At 36.3% G+C, this 14358-nt stretch overlaps 1 protein-coding gene across 1 annotated transcript; it reads left to right on the forward strand.

Moving 5' to 3' along the window:
* The first annotated feature begins 7524 nt into the window (after positions 1–7524).
* th (tyrosine hydroxylase) lies at positions 7525–13589 on the forward strand. The gene is made up of 13 exons (XM_017419028.3): positions 7525–7982; positions 8437–8640; positions 9301–9475; positions 9599–9687; positions 9798–9865; positions 9965–10015; positions 10959–11104; positions 11218–11353; positions 11588–11657; positions 11745–11801; positions 11973–12068; positions 12162–12295; positions 12831–13589. Exons 1-13 carry the CDS (start codon positions 7899–7901, stop codon positions 12988–12990), a joined length of 1470 nt encoding a protein of 489 aa, XP_017274517.1. The 5' UTR covers positions 7525–7898; the 3' UTR covers positions 12991–13589.
* The last annotated feature ends 769 nt before the right edge of the window (positions 13590–14358 follow it).

Here is a 14358-nt window from a genome sequence, read left to right on the forward strand (position 1 = left end):
CATATATTTTATCTAAACTAAGCCATATTTTTTCATAATAAGTGCTATAGTGTATAATATTTTCTTGTACAACTGGATATTTACAACATAATCATATTTCATATTTCACAGCCAAAGCTTTAAATTATATTTAAGCTTGAATGAAAACCTCTCCAAGTTAAAGCACCAAACTTAATCTAGACATCAGTTCATAAATTCATTTATTAATATTGACAAAACAAACACTAACCCACAAGTTACTATAGAGGTTTCACATATTATCAAAAAAAATCCAAAGTAATATCCTGGTAGTAAACCAAAATCCAACTGTTGACTTGCTCCTTGTTTTTCCTGCCAATAATAATTTTGGGGAATGATTCCCAGAACAGCGACTTGGAAAATATTCCCACTGAGGATGTTAAAGTAATTTTTAAAGGTTTCATTGTGGCTTTCCACTGATTGGAAACAAGGAGACACAATGTAACAAGAACAAGAACAACAACAACAACAACAACAACAACAACAACAACAACAACAATAATAATAATAATAATAATAATAATAATAATAATAATAATAATAATAATAATAATAATAGCTTCAATCTGTTTATAAAAGTGCCACTATAACAAAAGAGGGCAAAAAGGGGGCTATATTCAGCGCCTGCAATAAAGGCAGCTAAATTAAGTTGAGTCATTATTATTTTTATTGCGCTCACTTGTGCTCTTTTGTTTGTTAAGATCAGGTTTAAAAAAGACAAACATTTTGATTTGTGTTCATTTATAACCTTAGCAACAGTCGATAAACGAGTCAAAATGAACAATAATTGTGCTTTTAGCGGTCATTCAGCTTTAACTGAAACAAAAATACCACTCAAAAAATTGAGAGAAGTAAATAAATAAACAGTTGAAATTAAAGTGATTGTCAAATTTCAAAAATCCAAACTCATGTGATGTGATTTTGTTACACATCTCACAACTTTAACTCTCAGCAGTTGAAAGAATCATGCAGGATCCAACCATCCTCATCTTTTTAGAAAACAGAAGACAACGATACAGCTCAGAGCGAGAAGTTGTAACACTACAGGTGATGTTTATCTCAAAGTCCAGCTGTTTTTGTGTGTGAGCTGCTGTAGCGCAGCCCTTCAGGCAGTTAGATGACAGGGACCCATTAACGAAAGGTAAACCTAATTAAGAGTCTCCCAAGCCACTGAGCTGTGCGCCATTGCTGCAGGGGGGATAAATGGTGTTACAACATCATAGGCTGCTTCTGTGACCCTTGCATCACCCACTGAGTACTGAACTAGAATCAGGATTTATTTGTGTTTTAAGTCATGTGAGAAGCTTACCTGGATATTCTGTTTTCAAGAAATTTAAGTTCGAGTTGAAACAAACGATGTATCTGAACACAATGTATTTGTGTTGGGATGGAAGCTGCTGAAGCAAATAATTTTTTTTTTATTTGCATACAATCTTGCATGCAAGTTTGCATCTCTCTAAATTGTTTTTTTTTTAAATACTAAATGTGTGCATGAACTAGGTGATAATGTTTGTGTTTGCTATGTCACAATGTCAACTGTCAACTAATTCCTTTTCAATGAGGTCTCAGTAATCATGAAAGACACTGAGACACTGTCACGGCAGCAGGAGAGATGGACCCAGAATGCAGACTACACTAGAAACTCAAAAATAAACTCGTAATTCAATAAAACAAAACACTGACATGACAGCAAAAACACAAGAAGCTTTAGAAGAACTGAGACAGTGAAAGGAGCAACAATGACAAAGTGCAGAGGAACTGATTGTATAGGCTGGGGGAAATGAGGGACGTGACTGCAGCTGTGACAGGTGGAACAGGAACAGGTGGGGATGGGCGTGGCAGGACTGAGGAAAATTACTGAGAGAAGTGGACGGGAACACAGGGAGCAAAACCAAACATGAAAAACATCCCAATAAAAACACAAGGAGCACGAGTCACAAAATTTAAAAAATAAAACATGATCACAAAGAAAAGAAAAAAACCTAAACAAAATAGAAAAAAACCCAAAACGTTATCATAAAGTAACCAAAAACTCCAAATTCTAACAGACATAAACTTTCATGCAACATACAGTTGGTATAAAAATCTTTCTGCTGTCATTTTCACAATCTGTTCATTTTACTCCCTCTCCTCCAGCTCCACTTTTTATTTTACTTCACTCTCATCCATGACAGTCACAGTTAGAAGTAAAAATAGATTGTTAAGATTAGAATTACTAAACAAATAAAAGGCTAAGACAATTGTATGTGGAGAAATAATGGAGTTGTAGCCGTCTCTGTGCACAATCTCAGGAAATATTGCGAGATGACATGCAAAGAGTAAGCCATGAATGACTCTCAGCTGCTGCCACACAAAATTTTAGCCAAATATTAAAGATATTTTTGTATTTTAAGTCATTATTGACCAGCTTTCTTCTTTTGGTGTCAGTTGATAAAATGAAATGAATAAATACAAAATATAAAACCACATTTATAGACAGGCATAGGAGGTATTACTGCTAACCTGTTTACTTGTTTTTGTTAGTTTGATGTTGTATTTTTACAACAATTGTAAAATTCTTTTCACTGAACGCTTCATAAGTGAGACAAGAGCTGTCAGACTTCCTGCCGCGCTCGACTGAAGCGGCTGTAAGTCCATGTTGATTTTCATCCTGCAGGGCATGCTCAACATATAAAAACAGGAGAAACTCAGATGCATCCGGACTTATCAGATATGACATTTAGAAAAGAACACAGTGTTTAAGAAACAAAGACCAATGAGATTCACAGCATGTGTGGCCTTAAGCAGTTATTATGAAAGGTGGACAATAATCAGTGAACGGTTTAAAAGGTTAAAGCTTTACACGTTTTTGAAATTAACATGTGGAAAATTGTAAATACACCACCCTGTTTTAATTAGGAGAGTCAACAGTTTTTGCTCTTTATTCTTCATCCTTGTCTAATTATCATCACAGCCTGCTGTTTTTTTATATATATATATATATATTTTATAAATGGGCAACAGCTTGACAAAACTATAAAAAGAAAAAATATAATCAGTTTAGTCTTTTTGCTCAAATTAGAAAACGTCAATTAACTTGCCCCATTTGGTCATAATGTGATCACGTCAAATTGCTTTTGCACATTGTGAGAAGTCGCAGCCTATAACCAGTTTACGTTTAGCTGTGCTGGTGAATCATGTAGGACTCTCAGCTCCCTGCTGCTAAAGCTGTGGTCATGTCACTGGCACAGTTGTGTATGTCTTTAGTTACAGGCCACCGTGGCACCAGAGCGACGACGGCAGTCGTTATGGACCATTGAGCATCAGTCCCTCAGCCAATCGCCCACTTTATGCCACCGCTGTCATTAAACATGTAGACAGAATCACTGGGAGAGCACTCTGCATGATTACTCATTTCACTTGGCAGCTGTATTTTGACACATGCAAAAACAATCACAGTCATCAACACAGACACTCTGCTATAAACGAAAGGTGGAGGATGTGGGGAATTACAGGGAGAGAAGGAACTACTTCAAGATGTTTCAAGTCTTCACATCGTATAAAAGACGTGATGTGTGTGCAAAATATATAACATTTTGAGGTGATTTATTCACCAGGGATGGATTATTGACAATAAAATGTCACAAAAAGATTAATATTTTTATAAAATATATTTTGATACTCAGTGCTGGTGCTGAAGGATGTTTTCTAACACAATTATTTGGAATATAAAAGCTGGGTTTTTCAAAGTCTTTAACATCATCCACCAAAACAGTTGCACTGGTTTGTGAAAATCTGACAGTATTTGTCTGTATATGTTTGAGTTTTCTATTATGTATTTTTGTGTGTATACAGATGAAAATGTTCCAACTCGATACAGTGAAACTGTTCCTTTGTTTCTGTTCCTGGAACACAACCTTTTTTTTTTTTTTTTTATTTTTCCAACACAGTATAAAATAAGTAGATAAAACAATACACGTTCACTTATTTTGATTTTACAAGACAGGAGAGTGTAGAGATGAAGTTATTCCTTCCAGGCACTTTTTCTGATTAGGTTTAAGTACTGCAGGTCAAAATTAAAAACCATGAAGATTTATACACTGTCTACCTTATACTATAAATGTAAAAGAAACCTTTTGTGAGTGTGTGTCTAAATAAAAATAATAGTTTGGTACCAAGCCTGTCTAAAAATGACACAAAACTTCAGTGCAATGTATACCTCCTTCAATTAAAATTTGTTTCCTTAAAAGTCTTAACCATCCTTACTTTTTTATGAAACAGAGTAAAGAAGCTCCCTGTGGAGTTATTTATGTAATCTGGAGATTTGAAGTATTTTAATCAACTGCTGGTGTTCAGTTTGGTGTTCAAAGATGTGTATAAATACACATAAATCTTGTTTTTATTACAAATAATGCAGATGTTACAATGTCAAAAAATAACTGCGTATGACTTTGAAGTAATTTCTGCAAAAGGAAAGGCTTTTGTCTTGTTGTTTACTCCTTATGAAGGGTTTTGCTGATTAACAATGACTAAACAAAAATGTTCTCTTCACAGAAACTCTACAAGCACCTGTAAGGTTCATCTGTTTTATTGATTGTCATCTTTGGTCAACATATAACTCAATCAAACTGAGTTTAGGTCAATAACTATATCTTGAAAGTACAATAAAAGAAAATTAACTAGACTTGCATAGCAAAACAAAACCTCTGGATGTTCAGTAAATGTACAAGCTAAGGAAATCTGGAAAGTGTCAGCACATTAGGTTTTATTACAAAAGACGGTCACTCTCATTTTATTATGCATCATACACATACATTAAAAACACAGCTGTGAATTTATTTTAATTTTCCCTTGTGATTTAAAAAAAACATTAAGATGGTTGACTCAGACACAAGACTGTAACACTTGTGTTGATTTCAAATATGTTTACCCAACATTGTCACAGTTATTAGGATATTTATTTTGGGATTTCTGCTCATCAGCTGAATAAGTCTGACGAACACCACTAAGGTGAGCAGCACTGACCAGCAGAGACAGAGAAAGAAAAGAAACGTGGAGGATGACGGATAATAGCCCAGCTGGTCGAGTCAGCTGCAATTAGTCCTTGTGAAGTCCCTCAATTATACAGGGAAAAGCTGACACAAAGCCATAATGCTGCAGCTAAATCAGTACATAATTGTAATAATTATCATCCTGGTGTCATTTGTGGACATGTCGCCACTTCCAGAAAAGAAGATGCAATTGGATAAACACAGAGGCTTGAATGGCAGAAGGGTGTTGTTTTCTCAAGTGAGACATTTCTAACAAAAGGTAGCCTTGATACCTGGTGTGAGCCACGATGGAGGAGAACCGAACGCTTCCAGAAATTTCCTGGAGCAAGTTTTCTGTGCAGCATGCCAGCAGTCAAGTTACAGAGGCTGTAACCCAATCAGATCATGTAAGAAATTACAGCACTTTGAGCTAAACAAGTCAGCTGGGCTTTCTGTGTACTCTACTTTTACCTGTTAGTACAACTTCAAATTGGTGTGAAACATGTTGTCTCGCTTATCATTATCTTATTATCAGTGATAAACAAAATTAAATAGCATCAATGATAGAGAAGGAACACGTGCATTGTTCATAGCAAATATAAATATATATATAACATCATCAAAACTGAACCTCTCTAACATAATGATTATTTGCTTTAACTTAAATTCAAGACAACTTTTAAAGAAAAGCTGCAAAAGAATGTAATCAATGAAGCACTATTTACCACAGCTGTAGCACTTTGGTGCAACCATATTTCTAACAAGATATCCATGTAATCCAAAAATGACAGCAATGCAAAGGTTTATAACCTCATTTGCACGAACCACTGTAAACTCTTTAAGATGAGAGTTGTTTTAAGATGGCATCAATCTAATTAGTTCCTGGACTAGCCATTAACTCTTTGATCCAACTTTAATTAAACTCTATTTTTCCAAACTGAAGTGGATCCAAAAGCTGTCTACAGCAGACATGTTCATAACTTTTCCACAGAAACCCTCTTCAAAAGATCTAAACAGTCCCTTTAAAGAGTATTTGGAAATTTACAAGTTGTAATTAGGACAATAACATAAATAACATATATGAAGTATCACATTTTTCTTTTACGTGACTTCCGATTTGTCAAAAATGATTCTGTTTGGTCAGTGTACATGTGAAAGGTGTAACAACAGTAACTTCTCAGGCATAGCAAAGAAAAACACGTATTCTCAGTCAGGGCTGGTGGCTTCTGCTCAGCTGCAGGAGGAGGTGTTCAGACTCAGGGATGTGTGCGAGGTGAGACAATCTGATGCAGCTGTGACTTGTTGGTCTCAGCCTCTCTGTCTTTATCTGCTGCAGAGAATTGGAGCCTCGGGACAGACACTTCATGGCTGGAGCAGCAAAGACAGAGTCATGCAAAATCAATGAATAAAAGTAATATTTCATCTGCAGTTTATGCTCAGTTTGTGTAGTCAGGAAGAACATATAAACTGCACTGAAAGCAAAATTTGACAAATAAGTTTTGCACAAAAAAAATCAGCAAGCACCTAAACTAACATAGTTTTTTTTATAATGTATAAAAAGCTAATAAATGAAAAAGTTATGTTTAAATCCCAGCAGTGACTCGCAAACTAACAAAGGCAGACAGTAATGTGTTTATTTTTGGTCTCTTATCATCTATATCTGATTTCCCTAACTACTTAAAAGGAGATGGATGGAAGAAAGCCTAAACTTGATAATCGCTCCTATCTCTGGATAAATGTCAAGCTTCTGTTTGTGGCTTAGCCTTTTATGTCATATACCACTATCAAAAATGGCCAAGATGAATGAAAAAAGAAGCAAACATGAGCAAATAATACACATTTAAAATGATTCACCAATTTCCTCTGGCATAAACAAAATATCATGGTCTAATTCTTATATTACTGTCAGTTTGTCTTATATCTCCTTTCTAGCAAAGCCACCCTCCAACAAAGGGGAAAGTCACTGTTTTCCAGGGTTACATCAGTGCTCCTTAGCATTTTCATCCTGAGTTTAGGCAAGAGTCACAAAAACCCCATCTGCCTTTTCTGCACCCTTGCAAGGTTGCTGCTGTGGCCAGAGGTCCACGAATAATCCTTTTACCTGATCTTGCCTATGGGCACTGTACATCATTCACAATCATGTTAACCACTAAAGTTGTCAGCCAAAAGCACTGTGAATCCACCTGATGCAGTTGTTGCTGAGGCTGGAAACAGACCTGGAAAGAAAACAAAAAAAAACCCAAACGTGTCGTTTCCTTTCCCTGTTGTGAGCATGTGTGTGTTTTTTCTCCTCACCCACAATTAAATCTAATTTCTCAGGAGCTGTGGAGATTGGATTGAGCTGATAAAGTGACTTAATTTTCTACAGTTGACTTTTCTTTGGTCTAACCTTTAAAATAAAGCCCTGAGGTCACAGCTTTAAATATTGTCGAAAAATTACTACAGTGTTTCTAGCTGGAACTCTTTTCTTATCTTTATCTAATAATTATTAAAAATGTTTTAACATTGATTTATTAATTCCACATAGGACTAAAAAATAAACAACGCACCCTCTACAACATCAGTAGCAAACATTTAGAAATGGCTTCATTTAAACTGATTACATATGTCTTTAAACATGATCTGTATTTTCTACGGGCAGATCATAGTTAGGATGAGTCTGATGGATTCATCCCACCGATTGATCACAGGGAGATTAGAGTGTTTGACGTCAGAAACTGCAAACAAATGGTCCTATAAAAAGAGCAAACCTGTTTGGGAAAAAAAAAGGAAAAAAAAACTCCTGGCACAGACTGAGAAGATTAGAGAGCGCAACAAACAAGCTGTCACTCCTGTTACAAGCAAACATAGTCCCAACTTCTAAGTGTAAAGATGCCCCTGTCGAGCAGCTCCACGTCCTCCACTAAGAGCATCCGCAGAGCAGCATCCGAGTTGGAGAGGTCCGACTCCATCACGGTAAGAAATGTACATCCATTTATTTTTCCTTTTTTTTTTTATTATTTTTTTTTTTACAAGCTTCAGTCTTTAGCTTTAGTTTTATAGATCTCTTTAAAAAAAAAAAAAAAAAAAAAAGTTTGAACTCTGATTTTCAAGCTAAGCGTAAAGAATCCATGGCGACCTTCCTTTCCATTACGCAGCGGACGCGCAAAATATTTTAACCAAATTAGTAAACTCACGTCCTAATGAAGCTACAGTATGTGTTGTAGCAGCTATGTTTTAAGATTTACCTCGATTGCACTGCTGTTCCAGTGCGCATTTGGAGATGAAATGCGCTTTCATCAAATACCCAAAGAGACCCTCTAAAAGTAAGAACAGCTGTTGTCGGTGCGTTCTGTGAGACAAAATCAGAAAAATGCAGGACTCTGTGATTTCTGTTTTTTTAAAATTATTATTATTTTTACTGGAGCAGTCTCCAAGATTCTTGGGCAGACGCCAGAGCTTGATCGAAGATGCGCGAAAGGAGAGGGAAGCCGCGGCTGCAGCTGCGGAAGCTGCTGAGACCAGTGAGCAGATCGTGTTTGAGGAGGAAGATGGAAAAGCGCTTCTCAACGTCTTCTTCGTTTTAAGGAGCTCCAAGACACCCGCACTGTCCCGGACTCTCAAGGTTTTTGAGGTATGGCAAGACAGCTTTCCAGAAGTGATGCTTCATTAAAGGCTTGTTTAGTTAAATGTTTAATTATGTTTAGTGTGTTTGATACATGTTTTTTACTTTACATATTAAAACAAACTCTTAATAAGATAAGATAAGATAAGATAAGATAAGATAAGATAAGATAAGATAAGATTATAAAAAAATGATAACTAAGAATGTTAAACCATATGTTATTAGATCTTGATTGAATTGTATCAATTGTATGCAATTATTATTTGTTTTTTCCTATCTCTCAAAAATACATTTTTATTTATAAGATTTTTTTTTTCAAATAATAAAGGTTTCATTAGCCACAACTAACCATATATCTCACAAATTTTAATCTTAATGTAACTAAAAGCATATATTTGGAAGAAGAAAGAGTGTGCTTTTTACCTGCATATTGAAGCATTTAAATTATTTTATTTTTAATAATATTGTTACCGGTTATTAATTATAAAATATGTTTATTTTTCTTCATCATTTGTCCAAGAATACTTATTTCTCTTCAGTTATTAGGTTTATTTTAAAACCAAGAGAGATGTTTTATGTTCTATCAGAGAGCTCAAATGTCAGTTTCCCTCTTTGTTGCTCCGTCTTTAGAGTCTTGTTTTGTTAACACAGTTAGTGACTATATTTTAGACATTTGAAGCCAAGATTCGACATTTGGAGACAAGACCGTGTCGGAAGCTCAAAGACAACCTTGAGGGTCTGGAGTACTTTGTCCGCTGTGAGGTCCACCTGTCAGACGTCAGCACTCTGGTCAGCTCCATCAAGAGGAACGCGGAGGATGTCAAAACCACTAAAGAAGTCAAATGTGATTTCACATTCTTCCTTTTTGTCTAAGACATATTTGTAAATCTGCATCTCTTTCGCTTCACTAAGCTCCGAAAAAGCACAAGTGATGTGTTTTTTGTTTTTTTTCTGTTTTCTGTATTAGTTCACTGGTTCCCAAAGAAAATGGCTGATCTGGACAGATGCCATCATTTGGTCACAAAATTTGATCCAGACTTAGATCAAGACCATCCTGTGAGTAATGTATTTTGCCAGAAGCATGAAGAGACAGGAATATAATTTACTTCACATGGCTGGTTGTGTTTTTGGACCATTATGTTGTTACATATATTTTATTTCAACAGGGCTACAGAGATCCTGCCTACAGACAGAGAAGAAAAATGATCGGGGACATTGCTTTCACATACAAATTGTAAGTCTTTTTGCCTAGCTATTCAATAAACAGCTTTTATAAAATTAACAAGTAAAGTTTTTAAATTTTCCTGACAAATATGTTCATGTTTGTCCCCAGTGGACAACCAATTCCCAGAGTGGAATACACTGAGGAGGAGATTAGCACATGGTAAGAGCTGCTTATTTCAGATTGTGGTAATATATGAAGAGCAGATGATGGCTATTAGGCAACTAGTATGAAATCTGAATTTTTTTTTCACATTTTAGAATCAGAACACCTGCCAGCAGAACCATTTTGATCCTGTTACGAAGGCAGATAAACCATAAATAATAAGAAATCAAAATGCATTCTGGGGGAAAAATGTGGTTGAACTTCTTGGGATATTCTTTTGTTAATCAGAATAGAGGGTGATGTGGCACACAGCATGTAAGTTTACAAGAACAGCAAACAAACCAAGATTTTTTTTTCTTTCTAATAATTTCCCCAGGAGAATTTTAGCAAAAAGGCAAGCTTACTTTAAAATGTTTTTATTCATTCACTTTTGATATAGAGAAAATATTATTTATGAATATTTTCATAAATTATTTATTCAACGGGGATTAAAGAAAAAAAGAATTTTGAACTTTTAAACAAACTATAAAAGCATAAAACATAATAAAGATATGCATTTTTTTGTGCATACCATATGATCAATGGGTTGGTCCCTGTTTTAACATTAAAGCACCCGACAGACATGTTTCTTTCAAAAGATGCACTCAGAATTAACATCTTAAATTCTTTCATGTTCTTTGACTCATTCTGAAACTTGTTTTTACATGTCCTGCTGAAGCCGGAGCTATGAATAGATGCAAGTTTTCCCATGAGAACATTACAATGAAACTAAATGAGAAGTTTCACTCACTTTACCGGTTAGAGGTCATAATGTCAAAGTTGATTACTGGATTAATATATCAAATTAAAACATTAAAGTAAAAGATGAATACAATCAAACATTAAACAAAAAGAGCATGAACTTCAGCACAGTTGTGGTGCAAAATTGGTTTTAAGGAATATGTAATCATCATATTAGATTTTTAAAGTATTTTTTGTACTTCATCGTGTCTCCATTCAGGCAACAAGTCTATTCAACCTTGAGGGATTTGTACACCACCCACGCCTGCAAAGAACACCTCGAGGCCTTTCGTCTGCTAGAAAGACATTGTGGGTACAGTCCTGACAACATTCCCCAGTTGGAAGATGTGTCACGCTTCCTCAAAGGTACTGCCTGCAGCGTGAAGCAATGAAAGGAGGGAAACCTAAAGACAGATGTGAGGTGGCCGCACACTCCGTCCACCAGGGCCTGATTAGTTCTGCTTCTTGAACTCTCACAGAACACACGGGGTTCCAGCTGCGTCCGGTGGCAGGCCTGCTCTCAGCCAGAGACTTTCTGGCCAGTCTGGCGTTCCGAGTGTTCCAGTGCACCCAGTACATCCGACACGCCTCGTCTCCCATGCACTCCCCAGAACCGTGAGAACGCCTGCGACTCCCCCATCATTGTTCTTATATCAAATTACCGCACGTTATCCTCTGATTCAGCAGTTTGTGGACTTGTTTACAAAATAAGCTCGAAAAGTTAGGGGTTAATTTAAATTACCATTTGCAATCACCAAGTCTACAATGAGTTAAATTTATCCATGGAGTGAGTGTGTGTGTGTGTTTGTTTATTTATTTGTATCCAACTGAGTATTTCTTCATCTTCAGTGACTGTGTCCATGAACTGCTGGGTCACGTTCCCATGCTGGCTGATCGCACTTTTGCCCAGTTTTCACAGGTTAGAGTCTAAGGGTCTTGAAAGCTTATAATTTTCCATGTTGTGCTGCAATGTTTTGAAAATAAATATTGGTTATTTTTTTGTCAGAACCTTGGACTAGCATCTCTGGGGGCATCAGATGAAGATATTGAGAAACTGTCTACGGTAAAACAACTCTAACAAAGCAAGGGGACTGAATTCAAACTACTGAGAAGAGACTAGCTCAAATTCACAAATTCATCATGTTCAATAGTTTTAAATCTATGTAACACATAAATAATGAATCAGTTGTACAATCAGTTTTTTTTCCTCATCACTTTTTGTTTCTCCCACCAGCTGTACTGGTTCACAGTTGAGTATGGCCTTTGTAAACAAAATGGTGAGGTTAAGGCTTATGGGGCTGGACTGCTTTCCTCTTACGGAGAACTTGTGGTATGTCCCAGCATGTTTTCCTCTTTCTTTCAAAACAAGAATCAAAGCCAGCTGATCTCCCAGCTAATTCCTTTTCCTGTTACCTCCTCCCAGCACTGCCTGTCTGATGAACCAGAGACCCGAGAGTTTGATCCAGAGGCTGCAGCGGTGCAGCCTTATCAAGACCAGACTTACCAGCCTGTCTACTTCGTTTCAGAGAGTTTTTCAAATGCCAAGGAGAAATTCAGGTACTTTCTCCGTGTTGAGCCAGAGAAATACACAAGGTAATACTGTAAAAGAGAACAGAAGAAGAAAATAAAAAAAGGGTTATGTCAGGACAAGGTCAGAGAACAGCCAGCCAAACCCAGAGGCCACAAATTTTTGTAGGTCAACCATTGCAGCCAGAAAACAGCTGCTACTAATATAGCCTTTCTTACCGAAAAAAAAAAATGCTGGAGTTTTATTTGGCAAACACATGAAATCCTGCTCTTCAAAACAAGTAGCTTCAGTGAGTGTTTTGACAGTCGTCAGCCTCCAGTGGAACACAGCTCTTGACCTCCTCACCACACTAGATGAGAAAATCAGCATGGGGATGTTTGGAAAAACATAATGAATATAGAACACACAAACAGTACTTCTATACAGGGCTGTTTCATGTGTTATGAAAAGATTTTTTTTACCCACACACCACAAGCCAACCTGAAATTTGTTTTAGCTAAGTGAAACTCTTTATAATTTAGGTTTTGCACTTTACCACCTGTTTTTCGTCCCAAATGTCACCAGGGCCTACGTTGCTGGCATCAAGCGTCCCTTCGCGGTCAGGTTTGATCCTTACACTTGCACTATCGAAGTCCTGGACAACCCCCTAAAGGTGCAAGGAGGACTGGAAAGTGTGAAGGATGAGATTAAGGTGCTGACAGACGCCCTCAGTGTTTTGTCGTGATAGAGTCCAAGTCCGATTGTGATCCTCCTGCTGTTGTTTGCTTCCTCTCTGCTGAGTTCTGCAGTGTCCAACATGTGACCAGGCCAATGTGTTTCTCTTTCTGTGCCGTACCTTCAGTCTGACGCTGAGTTGTTGCTTGTTGTAAAGCTGCCTGGTTGACCGACAGTGTCGCAACCATTAAAACCTCAAAACACAGTGTGCAAAAAGCCTCCAAAGATGTTCCGTTTGATGCTTTGTTGGGTTGGATGCATTTGTGACATGATGTGGTTTTACTTGACTTGGCTGTTTTGTGCTTTTAAAATAATAATAATAAAAAAGTATTGTTTGAGAAATGTGTTAATGTCGGAGCCAACATGAAAAGGAACTGTGATCATGAATGTATTAAAAGAAAAATAAAACATGAATATTTTCAAATTTGTAAAATCAAAGTAATATAATAGTATAGTGGAGATTAAGGCATATATTTAAATCGTTTATTTTATATATACACACACATATATGTATGGTGTTTTGTCTTGGCCTGTATTTTATGTCTAAATGCATTTAAAACGTTTTCCATGTAATAAAATGCTCATAGTTATGTGTAAAATAATAAAGAATTGCAAACAAACATTTCACTGGGAGGTTTTACTTATTATATTTGTTAGTTCTGCAATGGAAGTGGAAAATTGTTCATTTTAAAAGTTTTGGACGATCTTTTAAATCTGCTGGTCTGCCACAAGAGGGCGCTGTCTGACTGGTTGTATCTGACCAAATTGCCTTTTGAATTTATTTTTAAAAAGTAATTATATAATAAACATAATTTATAATTTAATAAGGTCAGAGAGAATTTTACAATTGAGGTTTTATATTACAGGCCATGTTAATTTGTGATAATTACATATAACACTCTACTTCTCTAATATTTTAAACACCTCTTTAAAAAACTTATAATAAGGATGTTCAAAGTCACTATCCAATCAAAGTTAAAGTAAAATGTTTTGAATTGAATTTTATTAGTGAAGGGTTTACTTGTGATCAAACAAAATGGACTGTCTTTGGCTGAGGATTAAAAAAGGGGGGCACAAAGAACATGTGAACTGTTTGCACTGATTTAAAATCAGTTTGACTTTTAGTCAGATAAAATGTAAAGTCTGGGTGGATGTTATCTGACCGATCAGTTGTGTTGCATCAATAAAAAAAATGAACATCCTGCAAAGTGGTGCATAACGGCTCGAGATGGTTTGCGATAAAGATGGGAGCCCCCCTGAATGTTTGTGCCCAGGGGCCCCAGAGGGTGATAACCCTGCCTTGATCTTTGGGTGTTCTGTTCAGACATATTACCTGCTGGTTGAAGTTGTGAATCAGATCCTGGATCAGCAGCTGACC

The sequence above is a fragment of the Kryptolebias marmoratus genome, linkage group LG11 (genome assembly GCF_001649575.2).
Source record: "Kryptolebias marmoratus isolate JLee-2015 linkage group LG11, ASM164957v2, whole genome shotgun sequence".
Classification (NCBI taxonomy): Eukaryota; Metazoa; Chordata; class Actinopteri; order Cyprinodontiformes; family Rivulidae; genus Kryptolebias; species Kryptolebias marmoratus.

What these genes read in the sequence shown, in the direction of transcription:
- th (XM_017419028.3), top strand. Translation starts at nt 7,899, where the DNA reads ATGCCCCTGTCGAGCAGCTCCACGTCCTCCACTAAGAGCATCCGCAGA. An exon ending in GGACTCTCAAGGTTTTTGAG is followed by an intron (nt 8,641 to 9,300) that starts GTATGGCAAGAC and finishes ACTATATTTTAG; the next exon opens with ACATTTGAAGCCAAGATTCG. An exon ending in TGTGTCACGCTTCCTCAAAG is followed by an intron (nt 11,105 to 11,217) that starts GTACTGCCTGCA and finishes GAACTCTCACAG; the next exon opens with AACACACGGGGTTCCAGCTG.